At 35.9% G+C, this 27614-nt stretch overlaps 1 protein-coding gene across 1 annotated transcript in view; it reads left to right on the top strand.

Annotated features, from left to right (window-relative positions):
- The window catches only part of KIAA2026 (KIAA2026 ortholog), a gene marked incomplete at its 5' end in the record, with an annotated part of 56477 nt that extends 29153 nt beyond the window's left edge, over positions 1-27324 (top strand). Inside the window, 5 exons of the mRNA XM_026083598.1 lie at positions 1489-1565; positions 7677-7766; positions 19951-20066; positions 22441-22628; positions 23106-27324. Of these exons, the coding sequence (XP_025939383.1) occupies positions 1489-1565; positions 7677-7766; positions 19951-20066; positions 22441-22628; positions 23106-26719 (4085 nt within the window). The remainder of the gene's footprint in view (positions 1-1488; positions 1566-7676; positions 7767-19950; positions 20067-22440; positions 22629-23105) is intronic.
- Positions 27325-27614: the final 290 nt, after the last annotated feature.

Genomic DNA, 27614 nt, shown 5'->3' with positions numbered 1-27614 from the left:
GGAAAGAGTATGACCCACCAAGAACTTACAAAATGCAGAGTAGTTACAGTAGTGTTACATGTGCTATTCAGTCYTGTTGTAAACCTCTCCTTTATTAAGGAAAAGGACTTGAAAAATATAGCAGTATTCTTATGCTGTTGATAGCTCCTATGCTGATGCTCAGTTGATCTTTCAAATATAATTTTACCTGATTATAATGTATTTGTGTGTATGTATTTTAACAGTGTTTGAAGCTTTTAACTAGGTTATTTACTACCTGAAGTATCATTATTGAATATTGAACATCTATTCAAATAGATTTCTGTGAAAGCAGGAAATTACTGGATCAAAATATTACGTCAATTAAATGGGATACTTTTCTTCATATAAGGCTGGATTATCTTTCTAAAATGTAAGCAAGTAAAACAACCCTATTCTATAAAGAAATGTACAAATAGTTTTAGGTCTCTTACATGTTCAGAGTTTACATATAGGTTGAGGAGAGTACTTTGAAAATTTTCCGATAAATAGCATGCTACATTCTTCCATGCTGGTTTCATTTACTAATTATTTAGTTTCAACATAGCTTTGGTGCCTATATAGTTTTTGTCCCTTTTGAAAATCTTTTACAAGAATTGTTATCTGTGAGGGGTTTTGGTTTGGTTTGGGAGGGTTTTTTTTGGTAGTTTGGGACTCCTTTAAATTTTGTTATGTGTTCAGTATGTGGAGTTTCAGATCTACATTCATAGTAGCAGTCCATCTAGCCCAGTGCCCTATCTCTTAAGTGGRTATTTTCAGATTCAGGTAAGATGTTCAGAAAACCTCACAGTGTAATAAATTGAAAAAAGAATTTTGATTTTTTTTCCTGTTTTAGTTAATGATTGATACGTATCTTGAGATATGAAGAAAATTGGGTGGAAAGGGCGTTACAGGAAGGCGTTTACTTTCTTCTGAAATGTTAAGTTCTGCCACAGCCAGAATAAATGAAGTGGTAATCTGATTTCATTGGTAACTTCAATGTATCCGTTTGGGGATTTCTAGAAATTGCTTCTGCTTTGAGGGTGTGTTTTACTGTAGCATACAGAGGTCCCAGGCCCTAGTGTGTGGATAACTTGCAGAACTGTCAGAGAACAAATCTTGCAGGTAAGATACTATATTTCTTAAGTTTATGGAATAAGTTCTGGATTTTGCTCCTTCCAAAACAGTGGTGTGAATGTTTCTTCTCCGACTTGATAAATTTCTTGAAGTAGTGTCTTAATTTTTAGGTGGTATGTTTTGGGCATTATAATGGGTTTGGTTTTTGTTTAAAAAAAAAAAATCTGCCATGCACATATATTTGTAGTTTAATGTTTACTTTTGCTGAGTCTAGTTCTGATTCATCATGTTTACGTGACTCGCCATCAGCCATCCGTTAGTTATAATTTAACTTTCAAGGCTGTATGTAATTTGGTTTTATTAATGAAGTGCAATAAACAACATTATGAAGCTTTTTTCTTTTAATCTTAAAAGGAAAAAAATCGATATCTAAAAAAGCAATCACAAAGAAGAGGAAGGCTGTCACAAAGTCTGCCATACCAGAATTTCAGGTAAATGATTTTTTTCATTTCTGTTTTTAAGCCCTTGAAATCTGAATGTCTTTAAACTCCTTCAGTCTTTGGCAGAGACCTTGGAAATCATAATAGAAGACAAATTGCCTTTTTCCAGTTACAGCAGATCAAAAGGCTTAATCTTAGAATACTCTTCAATGTGCATTTCACCTTTTCTTGGTAGAGAATGTTATAGCATTTTTACTACGTGCAGTTTACATAGCATTTCCCAGTATTATTTAAGAGCACAAATGACTTTGATAAAGCACAAAACTTGGAAACCTAATAGTGGTTCTTCTGTTTTATAAGGTAGATACTACCAAATATATGCATTTCTGAATAAAATTATTAGGGTTTTGCATGAGGTGTGATGTTATGATCCTTGAACTGAGAATATTTAGCTCAATTTACTGAAGGCCTTGCAAAAAAAAAAAAAATCTAAACTAATGTGCTCATCTTGTTTGTAACTTTTACCTCTTATCTGCACATGACCTTTAGACCAGAGAAGAGAGTGCTTATCAAAATCATCTCTTTTTTATGATTCTATAACAGAAGTATTATAGTAATTCAGTTGTCACAATTTGTGTGTGTATGCTTACTTGGATTGAAATTCTCCTTTGATTATAAGATTATTTAAAACTTATTTTGAGAAAGCAGTCTGCAGTAGACCATCATTAAATCACAACTATTCTGTAAAATGCTCAAACTGAATCTGTTTCTTCTATGATAATGTAGTGTTTCAGGTGGAGCTAGTAGAATTCCTGGTGATAAAACTGGTTAGACACTATTTAAACGTACATTGACTTTTGTCTATATCCTCATGGTAGGTGCTAGAACTGCTTCTGGCAACTCCAGGAAATAGTTGAAGTGTTTAAAAATTTGTATTTTTTGCAGTGCATTAACTACATTGCATGGATGTTCACAATTAATAGATATAAATTCTTCTTTACATTATTAAACTGCTGAATATTCTGTCTAAAAAAATATCTAAAACTTAGCCTCACTTTTTAGTTAAACTGTGTTAACTGCACAGTTACATATCTAGCCTATGTATTATGTTAATTAAAATGTGATAAAAACCTCTTTTGATAAGAGTTGGGCTTTAGATCTGTTTTAGGTGAAGCTAAGATCTGTTAGTACCAGCAGTTCAGTCTTACTAAGGAGGTTACTAACTATAAATTTCAAGAGGGCAGGGGAGACTAATATGACTGTTGCAAGCATTTGCAAATATTAAAACATTTGTATTTGGAATACTACTAAAACTTTTAGAGAAGTATAAAGCATGCTTTTTTTTATGCTTACTACTCCACATACTTGGGTGACCAAATTTAATAAATTATGTAACTGTTTGAGAGTGAGAGTATAATTTTAACTATTTGATAACGCTTCTCAAGTCTTTACTTGCCCTATGAGTTATGCAAGAGGGAGTATAACTGTAAGAATACTGTTAAKCATTCTTAAATGCCAGTTCTTTAATAAACAAAACCTTTTTGAAAACCTGTAAGTTGTTTTATATACCTGTGCCTATTAATATGAAAAATCCTCACATTTTAAAACCCATAATGCACATGATTTCATAAGAACAGATCCTATACTTACATACAAATCTTTTACCTAAAAAACAAAATCAAACTTTAAAGATGAGCAAATTAGTATTTATACCTCTTTTAATATCTGCAGTGACCCCAATTCTGCATTAAAATCAATTATTAACAAACAAATTCAAGAGGTGAGTGTACTAATTAATGCTAAAGTTTAGAGTGCTGTTTGTAAAGATCTGCTTGAGGGAACACAACAGATTTTTCTGCTATTGTAGTTTGAATGTCAGGAGCAAAGCAATAAACACAAATTGGTGATCATCACTCTATTTGTATGTGATTTCAAATCTTTATGAAGGTCTTAGCTCAACACTGCTTTAAAAAAAAAGGGAAGAGTTGAGGATGCAAATTTAGTCATCTTTATAGAATAAAAACACATGATTTTAATATTTTGAAAATGCAAATGATTGAGAAGTGACTTGACAGGTTCATAGATCATGATTTTGCAAGTTAGCTGTTTTATATTTATTTATTTATTAAGAAATTCTGAGTCCCAAGTTTATAATTCTTGTTGCTTTTTAGTATCTTAAAGAAATTACAGTAATTTACTGCTATACAGACAGTTTACTTCAGGTAATAAAGTATATTTGTGTTTGATAATAAGTGCTTTCTAAATCTTCCTCTTTTCCCTGTACATAATATATACATGCAGCTATATATATCTACATGTATGATAAGTATAGAAAGAATATACACATTTTAAGGAAATGGGGTAAATCTCTGGCTTTTTTATCTGTGTCATAGCAGAATTTCATTTTTTATAATCTCTGGTCTATAATGAATACAAATATCAAAAGGGGGATATATGATTACTTTCCAGTTGGAAACAACAGCAATAAATAAAGCAGGTTCATAGGGGGGGGGGGAAAAAAGGAAATAAAAGTAATTTACACTCATTGCCTAAATAACCTAATTTAGGCACATAACTCACCTGAATTGCATAAAAGTTACTGAAAATTGCTAAAAAAGAATTTTTCTGAAGTTCTGGCTGGTTGAAGGGGACCAAAGAGGGAGCATCAGTGATCTAGAGGAGTGTATGTTAGGTATGCATTTATGAATAGATCCACAGAATTAGATTCTTTTATAGTGGTGAAGAGTCTATTTATAATTTCTGAGACATCACTGGAGACTCCCAAGTTGTAATGGAACTTACAAAAATCTGGGGAGATATCTTATTCCTGTCTTTCCTCCTGAAGGTTTTAGTAATCAGTAGGATATCTGAGAGGTCACCAAGATCTGAGACTACATCTTAGTGGAAGAAGTTGAACACTGAATTTTCAAACTCACTGGAAAACTAAATACCTGCAGCTTCCGTTGTTTTCTGTTGAAAAAAACAACGCTTAGTGCCTATGAAAATTTAACTCATATGTAGTAAGTTCTGACCCTGATTTGAAAATACCTGTGTTGAAGTTAGCATATGCATGAATAGCCTTTAACAGAAATACTCACACCCTGGAACTTTAAGCAACTGCACAGTGTTCTAGAGACAGGAACTACTATGTCACTACTTTTGGTAAGTCATAAAAGAAACATCTTTTTCTTTTTCAGATTCTTTTTCTCATGATAGTTAATTAGAAGGCATCTTCTTCAAGAGCAGTATGTGAAGCTGCAGTGAGCTATCAGAATGCAACAGAATGATTAAACTGACATTATCATCTTCCTTTTTGCATTCATGTTAACTTACCTGGTAAAACATATAAACGAGTCTAGGCAACACTGCTTGCAGAAAACTGAATATCTAAGTTCAGCCAGTTAACAACCGCGAGCAAAGAACAGTATGCAACATACATTGGAGTCGCATTATGAGAAACAGCTGCTAAACTCCATATCAAATTGATCTGAAGAAAATTAATCTCCTTTTACTGTGGTTACTGACTGTAAATCAGTAGACAATTAAAAGGGGGGAAAAAATTGTCTCTGAATTCTCTGCCTAAAATGATAAAGGGATTATTTATTCTTTTGCCATATATTGAAAATTAAATGAAGTCATAAGTTAAGCCTGTCAAAGTGAGAAAGTAACAGCCTGTTTCAGCTGTTATTTGTTCTTCATCCAAAGTGATTTAAAAATTGATAGTAACTTCATTGATCTTTTTAGGTCTTAGTTGTGCCTAAAATCTTGGCCACAAAAATGTTAAAATTTTGAGGTCAAGATTCTAAAATTTGGGAAATCCCTAAATTATTTATCCTTGTGTTTGTTCACTCCTCTTTTGCATATGAAATACAATACACTTTTAAATAACTATGCTTTTCATCCATTCCTTAAAATTCTTGTTTTTTTCCATAAATAATATGGGAAATGTTTGGAAAATGCAAGGAGTTTCAGAGGTACACACTGATTGGGAAGAAGTTATCATTGGTCCTCATCTCAAGTCCTAATGTTAATGAAGAAATACAAATTTTTTATCTTGGACCTTTTTGTGGATGCTCTCAGTATAATATGTGTTTCAGACACTAAATTTCTTTTGACAACAAATTGTCTTAGCTGAGCTGCTGCTGTTTTCCTTGTTTTACCAGTGAGGAATTAACACAGGTATTAGGCTCAAACATCCACCTGTTTTCATGCCAAGTTGGGACTTGGAGGTTTGTTTACCTTTCTTTGTCCCCCAGCCCCAAGACAACTTAGCTTTATATATTGATATTGTTTTTCCATTGCTGTAGTTTGGATTGGTACACAATAAACAATTTTGCAGATCAATCCTCCTGTCTCAAGTGACTATTCTGAAAATGAAACAGGACTGGGACCTGTGAAAAGTTTCGCCGCACGAGTTGTCTGATGTCATGCAGGAGCTCTGTGGTAGAGTTGGTATTTCAAGGACATCATTCAGCTAATGTAATACTGAAGTGATCCTTCTTGCAATCTATTGCRTTACTTAGTTCATCCACTTCTACCTCTGCAGCACATGTAGCACAGAGTTTTATGGGCAGTATCCTTCTTAGCATCATAATTCTGCTTTATCTTTGATCCATGGTACACTGAATTAAGCAGGTCCTCCAGAAGAAAATAAAAAGCAGTGATACAATTAAAAACTGAATTGTCAAGTACATAGCCAACAGGATGAATTACAGTTGTAGAGGGGAGAACTTAATCTGGGCCTTTCTTGGCTTTTGTCAAGAGCTTGATCTGACAAATGTTCACATTTTTGTGTAATAATACGGTATCACAGATTTCTCTTCAGACCAGATGGGAGAAGACAAGCCATTATGTGGCTTCCAGTTTACATTTATATATTTGGAACGTGTACAGGGCAGAGGTCCAGTATTGAACCTAAGAGAGTTACACATAGTAACACAGTTTTCTGGGTCAAGAGAGAAATCTTTTGCCAGTTGATTTTACACATATTTTCTACAGCAAGACGGTGGTAACTTCCTCATTCATTCTCTATTTTAAGCTTGATAAATGTAAACACTGTAAACTTGATAAGGGTAAACATTTATTTCGTGTTGTTGCACTTTCCCAATCCTGTCAAACATACGCAAGCATTATGAAAAATAATAATTGTGTTTATGTATTACAGGTTTCTGAAATACATGCCTTTTGCTAAAGGTGTCTGTTCTGTATTTTAATAATGAAACAACATGGTTGATCTTTTTTTATTATTATTTGAGTTTTTTCCAAATCTAAAACTTAATGTGCAATTGAAGTAAAAAAAAAAATGTTGTTATGAATTACTGATTTAACAAAAAAATTATAATAGCATTTTTGGTTTTGTTCTGTTTGTATTTGATTTTTCTAAAGTGATTTCAATGTTGTTTTCAGTGGTAATAAAAGAATCTTTCCACTTAAGGTTATTCAGAAAAAAACAAGTTTTAATGTACAATAACCTGAATGAAAGCTAATAGTTTRATAATTTCTAGTTTAAGAAGTCTTTAATTGCCCTAAATTATGGTAAGCCAAAATTTACAGATTACTTTTATTTGTTGGCAAATTTGTTTGTCCATTCTCAAAGGAAATATGTAAAAAGATGTTTTCTAAAGACATGAATAGGAGGAAGCTGCAATACACTAAATATAGTACTCTTGTTAAAACCATATTATTTTATAAAAATGGCTGGATTTATTAGGTTATGTTTCTGGAATAGTAAGTGTAACCATATGAAACTTAATTGAGGTAGAAGTTTTAGCAATTGTAATTGTTATAGACACAGTGTAGCACAAAGCTACCATGCATTGATTCACCATGGAATTGCTTGCTACTCAAACTTGTTCAGAGGCATTGCTACATGTAAAACAAATTTGATAGTTTGTGGTGTTCACTGCAGTTTTAAGAAAATGCCTACATTTCAAAATGGAAGCTGATAAGCAGATGTGTTTTATCAGAAGAGTGAAGTATTTTCTTATTAGATTTCCTTTCATAATGTCCTGGTTATTTTTGTGTTTACATAAAAATTTCTATAAGAAAATAAAATCAAATGGTGTCATTAAGTAATAGTGTGTATCTCTAGATTTTATTTAACTTTTTTGTATGTTTTCCAAGTGACATATTACCAAATGTTTGTGTTCATTTGTTTTTTAGCTTATTTGCACTAATCTTGATGAACTCAGGGATTTAATCACAAAGATTGAGAATGAACTCAAAGATCTGGAGAACATTAAAAAGAAATCGGTATGTGACATTAAAAACTTCCTCTTGTATGGGTGTAAAACTATCCCAGTCATTTGCTGAGGCCTCTTTAGACCTGAAGGTTTGTGCTTTTTCAGTAATTGTATGAAGCCTTGCAAGTTTGATACCTGAAGACTATATTTATCTTTATTTTTTTTTTGTATGTACTACTCAGTTCACAGTTTTGTTATAATATCAGTAGCTCTGTATCAGCTTTTCACTGCCAAGTAAATCCTGGGTAGTGGTAATACTGTAGAAGGGTTAGTGCATTTCTATTAATCATGTGAACATTCCTTCTTGAGGCCAACCTTTGATCCAACAAGCAGTTACGGGACAGAGTTCTCATATCTGTGCATGCAGTGCTGATCAGATCTCATGAGCAGATTCTTTTGTCTGTTATGATTCCAGCTCCATTTTCTTTGCAAGTAATTAGAATTGCTTACAGGAAAGCATGCTATCTGGTGCTAGATCCAAGATTTAGATACAAATTTTACTTAATATACCCTGTCTGTGATACCGCAGCTGAAAACCCCAAAATAATAACCATTAGACAAGAGAATCCAATGCATTTTGGATTTGTAGGAGGGAGTCATTCTCATCAAGGAGGTGACTGATTTTAAATACACAAAAAGTAGTACTCACTTAAATGGCCATCTGCAGCCAACTCTTTTTAATACTGATTCTTGTTCATACCAGTCTTGTTTATTAAACCTTTGATTAGCATTTCTGTGGCATTTCTACAAACAGTACAATTTAAAATGTCCATTTTTCCATACTTGAAATTAAGCTGCTAGTTCCTGTGAATGTCTTTTGTCTCATGCAGAAACAACTTTTTTTTTAATGAGGGAGAAATATGTGGTAGGTGAAAAGAAATACAAATTAGGACTCTGAAAGACCAATTTCAGTGCAAAAACTTAGCCTAAAACTTGTTACAATATCCAAAGTAGTAATAAGGGACCTCACTTGAAATTATTTTGCAGCTGCTAAAGTGCAGGTTGGTTTTATGACAAGATTGTAAAGAGGTTATTAGAAAGGCTATGTTGGCAATAGAGGAAAAAATAGCAAAAAAAGCATATACATAAGCATATCAATAATCTTAGTACAGATGAGACTTTTAGTGTGAGTAAAACCCTACCAACAAGACTTCTTCAAGGGTAGACAAATGCTAAATATGTCATAATTGCTCTTTGGACTGAAATCTGATAATGTCATTATGTAAATAAGTTGCATGACTTCACCAGGAATACTATGTTTAGTTCTAAACATACTGTCTTTAAAAAAAAAAAAAGTGCAGAGGAGTTGAGATGCAACTCATTCAACATTCAGAAGTTGTCTGAGGTAAGGACAATCCTATGTGCTTGTATAAATATATCGGATCATGATTTTTGGTCTCTGAACATTTATGTTATGGAAATGTTATGTGAAGAAAAAAGATTAGGATTAATTGCTTTAGAAGTGAATGTAAGGAAACAGTGAAGTATTGATAAAAAAAAAAATTGTCATGAAGAAGGCAAACTGCATGCTCCCCTTAAAAAAAATAAAATAAAATAAAAAAGTTCAACTAGATAAATAGTCAACAAACTTGACTTGATAAAATGAGGTTTCACCAGAGTTGTATTTTGATGTTGGTAACACCACGTGTATTTAGGTTAGATAATTTTAAAACTAGAAGAGATGCAGGTTTTCATTCTTTATCATATAAACTCTTAACAGAAATGACAGTGGCTGTTCCAGAAGAATCCAGAACAGGGTTTTTTTGGGTTTCTCTGAAGTACCTAGTCTATTAGGTTCTGTTTTAATTCAGCCATGGAAATCTGACCTAGTGTGGAAGTTCATTTTTATATGATAATTCATGTTCATGTTTAGGCTGTTCATGACCTTGTCTTTTGTTTTGACCTAAAGATGATATTCTTCTTAACTACTTCATGGAATCACTCTTGGCTTTGTTAGTAATAGTGACCCAGGCTCAAGCTTTGTTTGGCAAGCTGCAAGCAAATTAGAACAGGGAAAGCCTTGGGTAATTTTAAATGTAGGCATTTCTATCACTTCCTCCTATAACAATGATATAATAAACTTATTAGAAGGGATTTTCACTGTCTGGCTGAATAAAAAAGTTTGATCCCATATTCTTTTGTATAATTGTAATGCCTTTGAATTAGGTATGAATAATATTCATCCAAAAAAATTTTGCACTTTCACTTGATTATTGGCGAGTTTGTTGTAAAAATGATGAGATTTGCCTTAGTGCCATTGAAAGTAACCATTTAGAGAAGAACATGTAATTTTACCTCAATCCTTTAATTTTAAACTAAAGTTCAAATCAGTCTTAGTATTACCTCTTCCCAGACTGCTTCTCTTTCAAATCCTGGCCACAGTTCTGATGTGAGGCTGCAATTTCACATGTGCTTTCAACTGACATAAGCCAAAGCTTCTGCCAAAAAATAGTTCCCAGTCTGTGTTCCTGGCAGCTTGTTGCGTTTTCTGTGCCACCCCATGAGAGAGGATAGCAAACTTTATTCTTTAACAGCATGGTGAACTGAATGAGGAAGATGGTCTGGGATAAATCTAACCACTGCTGAGGTAGTTTTAACCCAGATCAGTTTCCTAGTGCAGTTTACCATGCAGTGGCACAAGTAACTTGTGCTTGTGCTGCTGCAGTTTGAGGGGTCATTGTAAGGGCAGCAGGGAACATCTAGGGGCAGAAGAAAATAGAACTGCTTTTGTCAGGAAAAGTGTTGTTTTGTGGCAGTTGAAATTGTGTACCAAATTACAATCTGAGCCTGGAAAGAAATTTTCTATCTCTTGCTTCATCTACTAAGCAGTTTCTCTCCCTCTTGAAACGTAGTAGGTGGTTAGGAGAGGATCAGGTAGTCAGATGTATTTTTTTATTTTGTGGATGACTGGAGGTCAGAAAGCTAGAGATGCAGAAAGGGAACTTGAGAGACTTGAGTCAAACTGAGGAAGTCTGAGCTCTGTGTACTGTCTAGTAAAAGGATGGAGGGTAGCTTCTGTGTCCTAAGGAATGTGCTAAAGCTAGAGGAGAAGCTAGAAATTGTAGCTTCCTGGTTCTCTGTCCTAACCCAGGTTTAAAAAAAAAAAAAACATTGTGAGCAGCTCTGACATATGTTAGCTGCCAGTAACCACTGGCAGGGACCACTTGAAAGCTGAGGGTAGCCTCAAAATTTCCTCTTCTTGCACTATGCATTTTGTGCCAGGAGCTGTAGAAAGGGAGACAAAGAGAAGATAGCATGCTGTAACTTGGGAGGAGTCTTCTAGAGGAGCCKTTTGGGAAGGTTCAGTTCCTTTTCAAAAGTAATGGAAAAAGGGCAAAGAATCTGCCACTCTTCTTTCTGAAATTATTTATGTTATTGAGGTTGTAAAGGGTTTGTTATGACTAGTGGAGATTTTAGTCTTTAGTTTAGTCTGCCTCTGCAGGAAAGTATACAGAGTAATGTTATATAGCCATTTTTTTATCTCATTCTGCATGTGATTCTCAAAGAGGATGTCTCAGACTGCACACATCTTATCTTAAAGCTTACCTCAGAAAGTCAAATGAAACGGAGTATAGTGGTGAGCCAAAAGTCTTCCAGAACTCAAATAGCAGACCATTTTATCTCTGCTTCTGTTAAGTAGTCTTGTTTGTTGCAGGAATATAGATGTGTTTGGCTCTGTAGTGTATCTGTTGCCCTGGCTTGTCGTTGAGTGCTCGACGTTGTCAGAATAGCAATTTAGGTGGCTGGCTAGTAACCTGTTCTGTAATGCTGCTGTGTTGGACACCGTGGAATGCAACGATGGCTCTTTTAGCTATGGAGTTATAGCAGGCCAACCCCTGGGAGATTGCCTTAAAATAGAATGAAGGATGAAGCCCTCTGGCTTTTTATTTTGCTGTGAAGAAAATTTTATGTATTTAAGGGTAATGTAATTCTTGCCCTGTGTTAGCCTAATGTTTTTTTCATCCTGCCCAGCCACGGAGATGCACTGTAGCAAATCGCTCTGTGAATTAAGCTGTTCCATAGAGTGGTGTGTATTTAACTGTTCCATGTCATAGCAGAACTTCAATTTTTCTTTGATCTCTTCTTGCCACTGTGTATTAGGAGACTATGACAGGATTGCAGATGCTTGTGTCAAATAGTGAACTCTGGGCTTTTTGGCAGATGCCACTTTTTAAGCTGACTTTGTAGAGAGTATGCTTTTTGTAAAGTCAACTGGGTTGTGACAAGGGTGGTTAATTCTAGACACCGTCTCGATCATATTASAGTACTAATTGTCTTGGAGAGAGCATAAATATTGAAAGATTCCTTGTTTACTGAAGTACAAGACGTTATTTTGATAGCACCGTTGGATTTGAGTCATTCCCTGCAAGTCTGGTAAGTGCATAGATGTCTGGGGAGGGAGAAGGAAAACTGGAGCCTGTGATTCCCCAAGTGAAGCAAACRAGGTTAAAATGGATAAAGAACATTATTTTGAGTAGGAAACCAGACTCTCCCTGCAGGCAGAGAAAGGAAAAACAAAGGGGAGAGGAAAGAGGGTTGCCTAGTCAAAGGACACCAACCAAGTTCACAACTAACTATGTTTTGGAAGGAATATATTTAAGATTTTATTGTTTTGCAGAAATCTGTGACATTCTAGTATTCTTGGTTTAGTAGTAGAAAAAGATAAGAAACTCCTTTACATAAGCTTTGTGTTTTGCTCTTTTCTGACGTTGTTCTTGAAGGTTTGTATGTCACAAGTCAGGTGAATATTTTTGTCTGTGGGTAGATTTATCTGTAAGCAGGTGGATTTCAGGAGGGCTGAAGGCAAACTAAGGTTTTCTGCAAGCCTAAGTCCATGTCAAGTGCAGAGATCTGTATCTGGGAATGCACCTGAAAATTCAGAGTTAAAAACCAACAGGCTGAAGTCAGAAATATTTAGGACTGCAGACAAATTCATTTGTAGGAATGCTTAGGTTGCCCAGAGGAATACATTGAGCCAGGATGGAATATAATAAAGTTTTCTCTGTGTTTTTTTTTTTTTTTTTTTTTTTTGGGGGGGGGGGTGGTGATATTCCAAACAGGCTGTTGTTAAACTTGTTCATAGGAAATGGAAGTGTCCAAATTAGAGAGAATGGACTGTTTTCTTTTTTTATTGATTTGCTGCATGTTACTTAAAAAAATAAAATACTAACATATGGCAAAAAACAATGCAAAATTGCTCATTTATTAAACATAGGTTTCTAAAATACTTCCTCTGCATATGGCAAAGAAATGGGAAATTGTTTCATTCAGGAACTGTGTTTGAGCAAGGCTGTACAGGGACTTCCCAAAAATGGTCAGCAGAAATTCATGCACCCCTGAAAAACAGATAAGGTCTATTACTATTTTTGTGAATCAGACACTAGCTTTACAACTGATAATGTAGAAAAACTTACTGGATTTTCTCATTTGGGCCCTGTGGAAGCTTAATTTTTAGAGGGTTAAATCTTTGCTTTTTAGCACAAGGTTGACTACTTCTCTTTCCCTGCCCCTCTCCTCCCTCACTAGTGAAACATATATCATGCTTGAGACTTCCAGATACAAAGAGTTGTCTGTTWTATTTCTTTGCATCTATATTACTGCACCTACATGCCAACAAATGGTATTACAATCTGTGAAATCTAGGCTTGCTTTTGGTTTAAACTGGAGATGTAGTAAAGGATCCTTGACCTAAATCTGTATTGGAATGACAGGATTTTAGTAGACCTGTTTGTAGTCACACAGCTATAACACTCATTTTCATTTATTGTTTAGGTTGTATGTCATTGTGCATCATATTTTGTAATGTATCTAGCATGCTCTTTTTCCATTCTTTGTCCTAAAATTTGATTTGTACTTTAGTCATTTGCACATAGTTTGTTACTGCTTTTTTCTGGTTTCCCTTTGTTTTACCTCACCTTTTGAAAATGCTGGTGTGACCCCAAAATGTTGAATTTGGAGTCTGAAATAAGGCTTGTAAGTTCACATTTACATTCATAACTACTGTGTAGTCCGTAACTGCTACTTTCCTGTAGTTCTGAGGAAGGTTTGAGCATGTGGAGCTTTTGGAAGTCCAACCAGTTAATTGTTTAGTAAGAATGAATAAAGTCAACTTTAGGCTTCAAAATTTGAAATCTTCTCCACAATGATTTGTTGTTCTTCTGTTATTTCTATCTTCTGTTGCTCTCACTATGTTTGTATATTTTTGTCCCAGTCTTCGTTTCTTCTTAGCTCTTCCAGTTCCTCTTTTATTCTGTATATTTAGCCCTACTGTTTTTGTCAAAAATTTTCTCTAAACTTTGCATTATCTTTTATGCCTTTCCTTATGTTTAGTCTAGCCCTACTATAAATGTTTGTTAAGACACTTCCCTTAAGCCACTCCTGTCTTCTATTTTTTTACAGTTACAAATGGGAAAGTGCAGGTTTTGCATCAAAGGCATGAATACATATTCATACCTTTAATCTGTAATATTTTCATCATATAGATAATGCTGTGTATTCAGAACATTTCACAGTGCCTTGGATTCTGGTCAATTTATATATTATTTTGAAAAATCGGGCAAGACAGCAGACACAGTTATAATAAAACAACTAATTTTAAGATGTTCAGAGAAAGAATAGAAAAATGATTGTATATCCAGGAATAAGAAGATGAAAAATTCAGCTATATGGAATGGACTTAAATGAGGTCCTTATTAGTTTAAAAGAAAAACAAACTGTTTGTAAACAATTTAGCATAACACATACAGCCAGTTTCTTCCTGAGTTATAGTAATATAAGTAATTTAATACCTTAAAGTTCCTCTAATGGTGAGTAAAATGTGACAGTTCAGTGCTGGATAATTTCACTGTTCTGAGTTAGTTTAGAAAAGGTAGTGAGATCTAGCTGATAATAAATTTTCTCCCATGTTTTTGTTTTATAACTTTAAAGTCAATGTGGGAGATTAATCAATGCAGTGACGATTATGCAATTATATTGCCAAAAGACAATGAAGACATGTGGCTAAATGTCTGTCTGAAGAGTCATTTCATAGTAATAAACTAAATCGTGAGATAGACACTCTTAGTGGCAAGAAATTTATTGCTTTTTTTAACCTCATTTTTTTTGCAATAGCTAATAGAGTCTGGGGTACCATTTCTGGATATAGCTTGGTTTGATCAGATCTCTGTATGTCATGAAGTGCAAATTGAAGGTGTTCAAAAAACCAAAAGTTTGGGGGCTGAAATAAGATGATTTGCCAGTCTTTTCACTAGTTACAGGTAAATTCTGAAGGATATAATTGATAAAGAGAGGTCATAAGTGAATTTGTTTTATAATTACTGCAAATCGTTCCTCTTGACTATGTTTTGTGCCAGTCCTCAAATAATATCAGAGGTTAGCTATTGATAGATCACTTGTAATATTCAAAATGATGTTGCTGACAGTAAAATACAAATCATCAACTTGCAGGAATTTTTACTGTAAAAGGTAACTTCTGACTAAGCTTTATCAAAATGAAGACAGTTCAAAGCATAGATGTGGTCATACTGTACACTTATGTAATCTGATCACACATTCTTATTCAGGCAAAGCTGCCTTTGAGTAAGTGTCTGAAATTTTAATATTTGGCCTGTAAGCTGGTTCAGAGGGACATTCGATCTCAATCCATATCTGAATTGAAAAGTTATCGGTCTCTTTTCTTTAGGTATCTGATGTCCAAAGCAGTTGCAGATCACCAGCTCCCTCTCCGTGTGACATCACTAGAAAACGCTAGACTGGTGATGTCACACATACCACAGAACCCCGCTGCAGAATGGAGCAGGCCTATTAAGGGTAAGGTAAGTTTTCTCCCTCCACCACCACCCCTTTTGAACAATATTGCATGGTTTTATAAGATTTCTAATTTTCTTTATTTTATGTCCTTAGGATATAAAGTAAAGATTACAGAAAATCTTATAAAACTGCATAATATTGTGGTTGTGTGTGTGTGTGTTTATTTAAATACAAAACAAAACAAAAACTCCCCTATCAAGTTTAGTCCTTACCCCATATGTCCATATCCTGGCTCCAGTCTGCTTTGGGGTTCCATGATGCATATGCCAGAATAATGTATGCTGGGGCATCACGGAGAGTGGAGTCAGCATTCCCTGGCTGCTCTGGATGTCAGAAACCTTATTTTGAAAGGTAAGTTTTCAGTTCAGAATGTGTTGAATGTCTCTCTTCAGTTTTATGGAAACACTCAGCACATTTCTAAAATGTATTTACATTTATTTTATTTTAGTTGTAATTTACCATCATAGCTCTAAGCCACATTTTTATACTTGTTCTGTATCTAGGCCTTTGTTTTGTTTTTAATAGCATATGTTGTATTTCCAGAAGAAAATAGTGTTTTGCTTGTCACTACCTGAAAAAAGACGGTAACTAGAAGTCAGACCAAGGTATAAAAGCAGTGGAACTGGAATTGTGAATTACAGGCCATGTAAGAATATAATTCTGCACACAGCCATGTTAGGTACTGGATATTTCTGTTTAATTCACAGTTAAAATAATTAGCAGTTAGGAATGCAGGCTCTAAAATGTTATCAGGCTTAGAATTAGCTCAAATAAATATAAAGGCAGCAATTTATTTACACATTTTTTAAGAGCAAGTGTTGAACCTTTCACTCAGTGATATGGAAAGAGTGTTTTTACCTCTGAAGCGCTATCTTGGTTTGACATAGTTGCATCATTTCATGTCTACTAATAAAACCCTATTGGATCAAAAAAYAACAACAGAACTAGAAGTCAGTGCATCCAGTCCCCCTCTCTGCATCCTTTTACTGATGAATGGGCTGAAGTATGGAGCTGTAATAGCTATTCCTTTGTGCTAACCCTGGTGTTCTTCCAAACCACTCCTTGTGGAGTTTCCTGGACAGCTATATTTTGATTACTTTGAGTAGAAGGGTTGTGACTGTTCTGCTGTGGTCAACACCTGTACCCTTACATGTTGAATTCCATTTATTTGTAAATCCCGTACCACGTCAGGTCATGTTCAGAGATTTTATCTTTTCAGCTCTAAGGAGTATCATGGAATCCTACAACTGTTGGTTGGAAGGGACATTTGAAGGTCTCCCTGTCTTGAAGCAGGACTGTTGCCAGTGCTGTATCAGGTCATCTGTGGCCTGACTAGCTGAGTCTTGAGAACTGGGAAGAATGGAAATTCCACAGCTTTTTTGGGCAACCTGTTCTAATGTTGTAGCTTTCTAGTGAAAATGTGTTTCCTAATGCCCAAACTGAACCTCCTGAGCTTCAATTTGTGGCTGCTTTCCTTTGATACCATCTGATGTTACAGAAAAGAGTGTGGAACACAGTCATTTGTAAAGGGAAGTTTATGTTCTATAGACATTAATAGGCCACTATGCAATGCTGAAGTAGAGAGTTAAATCATAGGCTTATCAATAATTGATTTGCTTTTTTTCCCAGAAGAGCACAAGACTATATTAGAGAATGAAATTGCATAAGGTAATGCTGGATTTGTAGCAATGTCTCAAAGTTATAATTATTTTTTTTCTCTTCTTTTACTATTTAAATATTTAAGGTAAATAGCAGATTTTATGTAATATCTGGACTTTGCAGAAGTCTCATGTTTGCACAGAAAAGCAACTGAACCACAATCATTAAAAAGATAAAGATAACTTTTTTTCAGCATTTTTGGCCCATGTTTGCTCTGTGCCCTGACTATTTCTGTGTAAGGGAAATTCTTCACATGATTTAAATTTCTATGTATTGCCACTGACATTTGTTGCCAGCTACTAAGCCCTGGAAAGAAAAAGGAGTAGTTTAGATACAGGAAATTCATTTCCAAATTCATCATTATTATGTTGTTGTTTGCTTCCCAATTACTTATATGCAATTATGACAACATCTGAATTTTCCAGAGATTATAGCTGAAGGACATTAATTTCCTTTAAAAACTCTCTCTAGAATTCTGCGGGTTTTTGGWWTGGGTTTTTTTTTAAGGGAGGAGAAAAGTGACCTGTAATCATTCTGTTCTTTCTTGAAGTGATAATGAATACAATAAAGTCCTGAAGTCTGTTCTTGACTAAGTCTTCTGCCTGTGTCTGGCTGTTCAACGCATGATACAGTTATTACTTCAGAGTTTGCTCAGTGGTTCAGCTCATATTTATCTAGCTCATAAATACTGTTTTTTCTACCTAAACCAAGATCTCAGCCTTATTTAGAGGTAAATGAGTCTCTCCAAATTCACTTTTTCACTGCTCTCTTTTACTCTCTAGTCATTTTCTGTATGTTTTTTATTCTTTTTTTCACACATCCCATTCTTTCCTAAATCCAATACATATTCTGCATTTCTGTGTCCTTAAAGTAATGACATTGGGTTTTTGCCATTTTGATTTTTATTTTGATACATTCCACTAATACTATACTTCATATAAATTCATCCTTCTAAAACTGAAAAAGGTTATATATGCTTTAAGAGAAAAATAAATCTGTGCRGGTTTTTTTACCCATTTGCAATTAATTTTGTTTACTACTATCATTAAAAGGTGACACCAAATGCCTTGTTAGGCTACAATGTACACATGGCTATTCTCTGTGCTCAACAGCACCTTTTTGCTGCAGTACATTACACATGCAATATGAATGGCCACAAATAGAGGAAATTAAGAACACAATTTCCTGACCAGTCTGTGACCTCCATATTAACTGTTATATGGTAATATGGCATAGTTCCCTATTTAAAAGCTTTGTTCTTGTAATTTTAATTAAAGATTAAAGGAGTAGCCATTAATTACATGTTGTGTAACATGTGACAGACAAGCCATAAAAATAAAAAATGTGTCTGGTCTTCAAGCAAGTATTCAGCCTAGCTGATCTTGCTGTGCGATGGAAAGATCTGCTGGAATGAGTAGAAAGGAATTACTCCACTATCCATAGAAGGATCATTATTGCAGACTGCTGATGAAAGGCTGCTTTGTCTAGCTTGATCCAGCTTCTCCTGCCCTAAATTTTTTTGTGTGTGTTGGAATGCAGCTAGCTGTTAAGGAGATGAGCTATACTCAAAGCTAAAGATGTGTATCAAATATAAGCAAGTTCCTTAGTCTTCCTTCTTTTTCTGCTGTAGAGACATAGTGTCTTTACTCTCTTAGCGTCCTTTATGAGAGATGAGACAAAATCATAAGGAAAATACACTAAGTTAGTATAGTGGCAAAAGCGTCTCATCCCTTTTCTTAGCTACTCATACATATGCATTGTTCTGTCCTTTATGAAAGTAAATTGAAAATAAAGTTTTGGAAGCAAATACTTGTAAAACATATGTGTCTAAGAGTGTTAAGAGAGAGTTTCACAGCATTATGTCCACCATATTTTTTTTTCAGTATTGCATGTTGCCTGTTTAAGTGAATAACAAAGAAAACTGTGCTGTGTAGATACGCTCTGTTTTTTCCCCAACTTCTTTTATCCTCAGCCAGCCTATTCAAACTTAACAAAACATGAATTCTTCATGGGAAATATTAAGATTAAGATTTTAACTCAATCATATAATTAAAAATGTTTTTCTTTTCCAAACTAAAATATGTAAAGTTTTTACATTAACAAACTGCTCCTGCTCCATAGTCTGTTACTTCATAAATGATCAATATACAGAACTTTCCTGTATTTAAAAAAAAAAAAAAAAGTATGTAGAACTTGGATAAAATACCAACAAATATGTAGTCCAAAAATTGTGGGGTTTTTCTCCCTGAAAATTTTAGTAAATAATCTTTTATTTTTGTAAATGGTGATACAATTTATATATATTAAGTGAAATCATTGTGAGATTTTTGTGTAGAAATTTTAGTATTAGCTAATAAAAGTTTGCATACACATTCAGTTTCCTTGACCTGAAAGGACTACTACATATGTTAGGTACTCTTGTAAGTAATTTTAAACACATCATGTGTTCAAAGAATTCTACTTCAGTTTTAACAGTAGCAGTCTGTAAAAAGTGTAGATCTTTTTAGTATGGCTTTTTTAATTAGGACATTGTCTCTCTGTAGTATAAAAATTGTAGAGTATTAGTTTGCCTTACAAGGTTGAGGATAGACATAATTATGAAATATGAGTCTAGTAATTATTTTTCTATGTTGTATTAAAATGTATCAAGATTACTGTAGGACTAGTTCTGTATAACAAGAATCAGGTGTAATGCAGTGATAAATAAACTATATTTATGTTTGCAGGGAAGATGGTATCATCGGAAGCAAGCAGTAAAAGAATTGCATGGTACATTGATACGACTGCTTAATGAACTGTTACCATGGGAACCAAAGCTATTGAAAGCATTTCAAAGAAACAGGTAATTAGCTGCTTTTCTTAACAATAGTTCATGAAATGGGAAAAACAACAAAATTACAAAACTTACTACACCTTTAAAAAACTAATCAATCTTAGTTGACTTCTGAAATAAGCCAAATGAAGATACTGTGAGAGTTAGAATAAAGTATTGGCAGTGCTTTAGTTTGAAGAGTTATTTGATGTTGCAAACTTAGTGACTCTAACTAAACTTGGATTTAACCTTGAGGGTTTTTTTTCCTAACATGCTTTAGAATCCTTAAGCATGCTTGTCTCAATAGTTATGTCACAGTCTATCTAGGGTTTATATTGCTGTTTGATTGAGCAAATCTGAAAAGCTGTATCTAGAAATCTATACCAGGGCTTTTTTTGACATTTTAAATCAGACTACTGTGCTATGTACTATCTAAAACCAGCTAAATTGGTAATTAAAATGTTGTTTTGAGTCTTTCTAGCTGTATAAATTTGTATGTGTCTGGGATGAGGTAAGTCAGAGAAACATGAGTATAGCAGTGACGGGGTTAAACCTAGTGAGGACAAGTATTACTTCTGAGAGGTCCTTTTGAAATTGTGAAGGAGCATAGCATTGAATGGTATTTGAATAGCAGCAAGTTTTGAAAGGAGCGGTTGCTTGCACCTACTGATCAGACCCTGAGCACAAATTTGTCAAAAGAAAAAAGGAAATTCCCATCCAGAAGCTCTAGTGCAATAGCGTTTGCCTCGTGTCCCTCTACAATTCTTGCTTACCTGAGCTTAAAGTTCAAAATCCCAACAATAGAGTTGAAGAAGTATCATCCACAGTACATCTTCACACGCACGATCTTCAAGGTTGTTTTCTCTCAGTAATCCAATTCAGTAAGAGACCAATGTGTAAAGGCCCTGAGTGCAATAAATGGCCCTGCCCACCTCGCTGGGCCTCCTACCACCCTGCCCAGGCCCAGGTCCCCATTTCAGACCAGCTCAGGGCCATCAGTCTGTGCACCACTCTAGCCCTGCCTCTGCCCAGCCACAGACCCTGCCAACCCTGATCTGCAGGTGACCACTCAGCCTTAGCCTCAGCCTGACCCCATCATGATGGACTTGTCAGGTCACTTCAGGGCTGTGTCTGACCCTGATTACCCTCACCRGGCCTTATCCATACCCTGACAYGCAGACTGACCTCCTAGCCTGATATTTGACCTGTCACCCAGCCATCACTGGGCTGGGTTTGACCCTGATTACCCTCATTGGGCCTGGTCCTGACTTGTGGATTGACTTCCTGGCTTGACTGCGGACCTGTTTCATCACCACGAGCTTGCCTGCTGATCTGGACCCTTGGCTGAACCTGGCTACTTCCCCCAGTCCTGCTGGCTTTGCTCTGGTACTGCGAGATGGTGTCCTGTCCGGTGCGGCGCCTGACCTGCAGGCTGTGTTATCACATTCAGCTCCCCACTCCCTGCCCCATAGGGAGCAGATGACCTTCACTGCACCCTGACACAAAGAACTGTTACTTTAACCCATAAGCATGGGTAAGTTGAAGACCTTATTTTTACTGTCATAAGAGTTGAGTTTAGATCTAGACTAGGGACTCGAGTCTGTTCTAGACAAGGTTCTAATTACTAGCATCTGTTCATTCTTCTGGTAATTAATTCTTCTGGATGTTGTGTTTGGTTACTGCTGGCTGAACCCTGCAGTTCACTGTKTTTTTATTCTAAAATATCCCTAGATCTTTTCTGTGCAATGATATAGAGCAAGGGACAGTGGAAGTAAGTAGCAGCCCAGGAGTATCAAGATAGGGACGCTGTTATTGTTGATGCTGTTTCTGAAGAGTGTTTAAATGGAGTAAAGCAGCTATATATTTCTCTTATGTGCATTCTTAACAGTATGAGCCTATGGAAATGGCAGTGGCACCTGTTCTAATGGCCTTGAAATTAGAAAGTTATCTTAGCGGAGAAAGGTACATTGTGGTCCAATAGCTGGTCCAAAAACATGATGCATTCCAGAAAACAAGATCGACTTCTTTCTTTAGACTGAACTGTCTTCAGAGGAAAGAGTACTGTAGACTTGTTGCAATTAATACCTGTATCCATATAGGTACATCTGTCACAATGAAGGGTGTAGGAAGAAGCAGAAAATGGAGGCAGGAAAAAAGTGGTGGTCAGGTTTGACTAAGTCTTGTTGCTTATTGTTAGAGGACTTTAGTGCATAGAATCTGATTTTATAAGGGAAGGGATGTTGCTGTCACTTTACATTTTCTGGGTTTTAGAGACTTGCAGAGCTACCCTGAACATTTTGAAGGGCAGTTCAATGCCAGCTTTTTTAATGTGGCAGCAAATACAAGCAAAAGCATGAAAAATTGAGTGTTGCTCTTCAGTAAAATTAGCTGTGTTATTTTCAAGGTCTCGACTGAAGAAGGATTATGATGACTTTAAAAGACACCCAGAGCTTGATAAATTTACCAGAGAGTTGTGGAGTAATGATGAAAGTGAAGTTGACTCTGGCAAAGATTCTTTTGCAGTAGTAACCAGTAAATGTTCAGAGTCTGCAGAACATGTGGAAATTCCTCCAAAAGATCACCCAGACAATGGTAAGTGTTTATGGTTATTTGATAGCCTAAACTTGATTCAGGAGCCTGCCAGTTTTTCCACATGAGCCTGTGTCCTGGTTTTTACCTTAGCTAACACTGTAACAATATTAGGGTAGATTTTGTGATGCGCTACTGGCAGATATAGGCTAAAGGTGGTAGACATGACCGAGATGAGAATTCTGATGTGTGTAAAGTAAGCTTTTGCCATTTTTGTAGTTGATTATTTCTGTGATAATAGTAGGCCTGCTCAGAATTTACATAAAATTGGCAGTGGCTTATGTTGTTTAAAAAAAATTAATATGAAGACATAGTAGAGGTGATTAACACTGTGATCACCTTGGAGACTAATCTTTATAGTTGTCATGACAAATGCTTACAAACTAGCATTTCACCTTTAGCTAAATGCTGTAACACAATCATACAGATGTATCAGTTGCAACCTTCTAAAACGCAATTTCTGTTTTAATATACTTGCAGAAGAAATGAAACTGTTAGAGATGAATTTACCTGCAGGAAAAAGCAGACTTCTGAAAAAAGACTCAACTGCTAAAGAAATACAGAAGACACTGCCTAAATCTGTTAAACGACAGTCCAAGCAAAACAGTTGTCTGGATCAAAGCACTAATGAGCTTTCACCAAGGAAGAAAGCTAAGCTGAGCACTAGTGAGRCTGTGATCCACAGTTCAGAAGGTAACATAAAGACAGACAGTTGTTTGACTGAGCCAAAACAATTTGAAGCATCACCTCCAGAATCATTTTCCYTGGCAGATCCTGCAACATCAATATCAAACTTTCCAAAAGGGACCAAACCCATCCAGGCCTTGCTTGCCAAGAATATTGGGAACAAAGTGACCTTAACAAATCAACTGTCACCTCCCCCAAGCGTTAATATATCCGCTTCTGAAAAGCCAGTTGTATCACCTTTGGAATCGTCATCAATAAAACCAGCATTGCCCTGCCAGACCAGTTCAAAGAATCCTTTACAAATGGTATACAAAATGCCAAATGGCCATTGTGTACCAATAGACCTTCACAACAGCTCTGTGAAAATTCAAATGCAACCTGTGATTGACCCTAAAACTGGAGAAAAAGTCATGCAACAAGTTCTTATTTTACCTAAGAATTTTCTCATTCAGCAGAAAGATGGAAAAACTGTATCCAAAGACATTCAGTCACTGCAACAAAAGTCTCCTGAGCTGCACTGTACAAGTTTCCCGCAAGCATCAAATGTCAGTGTTTCTTTAACGCCKGTCCTGGTAACAGCACCCACAAATCCTACCACTCAGCTGTCTAGTGCAATTTTTAACAAGAGCGTCACGCACTTGTCACAAGTGACTGATCCTATGAACAGAACACAACCATTGCCCTCTACAACTTCAGCAAGTAATTTATTATCGTCAACAATTACGGTGAGCCAAACTGAAACTGACAAAACCAAGACTACAGTTTCAACTGCCACATTCCCTGTATCTTTGACTTCCCATACTATTTCCACAGCTAGTCAGTCTCTAATATCAGCAACAACATTAAGTGGATCTACAAACACTGCTTCTGCCTTTCATAATCTCACATCACAGCAGGCAAGTGACCCCCTTGAAATTAGGCAAGAACTGAAAACCATGTGTATAAGAGAATCACAGTCTATTCTGGTCACAACACGAGGTGGTAATACAGGAATTGTTAAAGTGCAAACAAACCCAGAGCAATTTTCACCTAATAGTTTGTCTCCTAGTTCAGTTTTCACTTATGCACCTCAACTTCAGGCGTTTTTGGTGCCAAAATCCACATTATCATCTTCTACTCTTCCATCTGTAGCAACAGCCACATCTGGTCTCCCACATTTTGGACAGTCCTCTGTTTCTGGGTTTGCCTCCTCAACAGTTTCAGCCATCAGCATTCCAGCTTTCMCTGCTGATTTAAACCAGACAATGGAGAAAAATCTCAAATTCACATTAGAGCAGGCTACTTATGGGGGCACTTTGGGTCAAGTAATAGAGAAAAACTGCCATGTGTCCTCTCCTCCTTTGTCCTCCATTTCATCAGCTAGCACTTTGTCAGCAACTCCAAGCAGTCCTGTTAATATAATTAGCATTGGACAGAATAACACTGTCATTAGTCCAGATTCTTTAGTGCAGCAACAAGATGATAGTAAAAAACAGCCTGTTATACAATCTGAGTTGAATTCAGCAACAAATGGAGATCTGATCAGTGGTAATCCCATCCAAAAACTTATGTTAGTCACAAATCCACCTATTTTGCCCCCCTGTGGGGTGTCAGGGGTCAATATTATACCTTCTCCAGCGTCCACTGGTGTTAGTGCTCAGAAATTCGTTTTCATTAATACTCAAATTGCCAATGGCCCATCAAACACTAATCTAGTTGCAGAGTCATTGAAACATAGCCTTCCTTCTTCCCTAAGCAAAACCTTTGTTAGTGCCACAGAACAAACACAGTTGGTTCTGATCCCATCTACGGTAGGTACACCAATAAGAATAAATTCATCACCTACTGTTGCTCAAGTTAAAGATGTGAAAATTGGACTAAATATAGGTCAGACTATTGTAAATACTAAAGGCAATGCACAACAGGCTCCACCAATTAATTTATTACAGTCTGCCATTTCTAAGGGAGAAGATAAAAAGGGCATGGCTTTGTCTTTGTCAAGTAGTGGTAGTTTGGTTCCTGTGTGTTCAAGTTTTGTGAATCAAAGTGTTATGTCCGTTAATGAATCTGTATGTGTTGCAACAAAAGCTGCAACTGCTTTTACAGTGACAGCAGCAAATGCATGTCTAGAGTCTGTTTCAGTAACACCAAGTGGGACTTCTTCTGGGACATGGCCTACTGTTTTGGTTGGTGGAAATGATACCTCAAGAATAAGGCCAATTCTGGGTAATCGACCATGTACATCAAATACAATGGGTTTATCAACTGTGAAAACCGGTCATCTTGCTTCATCTGTGCTAATTTCAACTACACAGCCAACAGTATCTCCTCAAAATTTACCATCTGCTTTGCAGTTTCCAGTCATTAGCTTGCCTGGATCTGTAGTCACCCCTGCTAAAGTGTTACCTACAGTTCCTCAGCTGGCAGCAGTTTCAGCTCCWCCTCCAGTACCTCCTCCACCCACACTACTTCAGTTTCAACCATCAGGAATTTCAGCTGCTGTGCCAAGTAATGCAAATATTCAAAAACCTCAAACTGTCTTGCATCCTGCATCACCAAATGCAGGCAAAGTCATTAGTTTTCCCAATTTTTCTTCCCTACAATGCCAGCAGATGCCTCCCAGTACAGTGAAACAAACTCATGCTCAAACTTGTTCTTCTAACATTCAGACATCTACAGCTTTACCAACTGTAACAAGCAAGGTAGGAGGTCAGCTGAATGAACCTTGTATTCAACAGAAGATAGTCATTAACACCTGTGTGTCTTTGGCACCCGGAACTCAGATAATGATTAATGGTACTTGTTTTGTTGTTCCACCACAAGGCCTTGGAGCTGGCAGCCATGTTCTTTTTCTCTCTTGTAATACAAAACCAATTCCTCCTTTAACTATTAACCATGGTCAAGAGGCTCAAGGTGCCCCAATTGTTAATCAAGTACCCTCAAAGATCACCCTAGCACCAAGTAATTTATTAAGTTGGCAAACATCAAAACATCCTTTGAAAAGCTCTACAAAAATTGTGAACTCCTTTGGGTCTGCAGATGCTTTACCAACTGTACATGCAACACCCCAGATATTAAATACTCCAGCTAGCTCATCTACTCCACCACCTGCAACAACAGTGTCTATGTCATCAGTGATAAAATCTGCTAACATTTTAGCTACATCTTCTGTGGTTTCTGCCATTCAAACTGGGAACTCTCAGTTACCAAGTAACACTTCAGTGTTTCACTTAGACACATCTATAAAAAAATTGTTGGTCAGTCCGGAGGGAGCCATTTTGAATGCTATAAATACTCCAGCATCAAAAGTTTCTTCCCTCTCTTCATCACTGCCTCCTGCTGTAGTGTCCACAAGCAGAGATCCCACCACTCTATTCCCTAATCTTCAGTCATCTTGCCTTGATAAACCTGACGAAGCTGCATCCTGAAYTTAGAGCAAATGAGCCACTTTGAAATTTTGGGGCATTCTTTTGGCTTAAGAAGTTGTTGTTGTAACTGTTAAATCATTTCTTACATTGTTTGAAATGGTTGATTTACTTAAAATTACTTCTTATAGTTCTTTTTTGTTTACTTGTGGGGCTTATGAGGAGGAACAATATATTCAGTTTAAGTCAGAGGTATGCTTTCAGAGGGCTGTTTGATAAAATGGTCAAAGATGACCAGTGAGTTCATAAACGTTGTTAGTTCAGAGAAATCTAGCTTTTGCGCACGTTCCATCTTACAATATGGACAGTTTGGCAGTGTGTTTATGACAGTATGTGTCTCCTTTTCATTTGTCAAATCTTATTTTTGTTTGATTTGTTTCTGTAAAAAATATTTATGCATTGTAAAAATGCAGTTTATGGTATAAAATTGTACATATTCATGAATTCCTAACAATCTGTACTAAACTATATGTACAAAGAACTATGCTGTCTTATTTATGTTTTGTTTACATAATGTATAGTTTTTTAAGTATTTTAGTAACTCTGGACCAGTGTACTGTTTAGCAACAATGCAGAAAAATCTGCATATAATAAATCAAGTTGCTGTACTGCTTTGTGTTGGCAATAGTTAAAAAATGTGTACGTCTGTTAAACCAGAGCAGAATACACACACGCACACACACATCTTTCTATTTAATGCAGATGCATTCCAGTTTGTGGAATTTTGTGAAATGAAATTATTTAATCTCTTCTGCTGTTCTATGTAGTTTACATTTCATGTGATTTAATAGGTGTTGGAAGGAAGGTCTTGTTGATCCTGCTGATACAGGGTAGGATGACCCATGTTTCATCCATTCCTAATAGATGTTTGCTTAAATTGCCTAAAATCTTCAATGAC

This window comes from Apteryx rowi, unplaced genomic scaffold, assembly GCF_003343035.1.
Source record: "Apteryx rowi isolate R43461 unplaced genomic scaffold, aptRow1 scaffold_61, whole genome shotgun sequence".
Lineage (NCBI taxonomy): Eukaryota > Metazoa > Chordata > Aves > Apterygiformes > Apterygidae > Apteryx > Apteryx rowi.
This window is presented reverse-complemented; position numbering and strand designations above follow the sequence as displayed.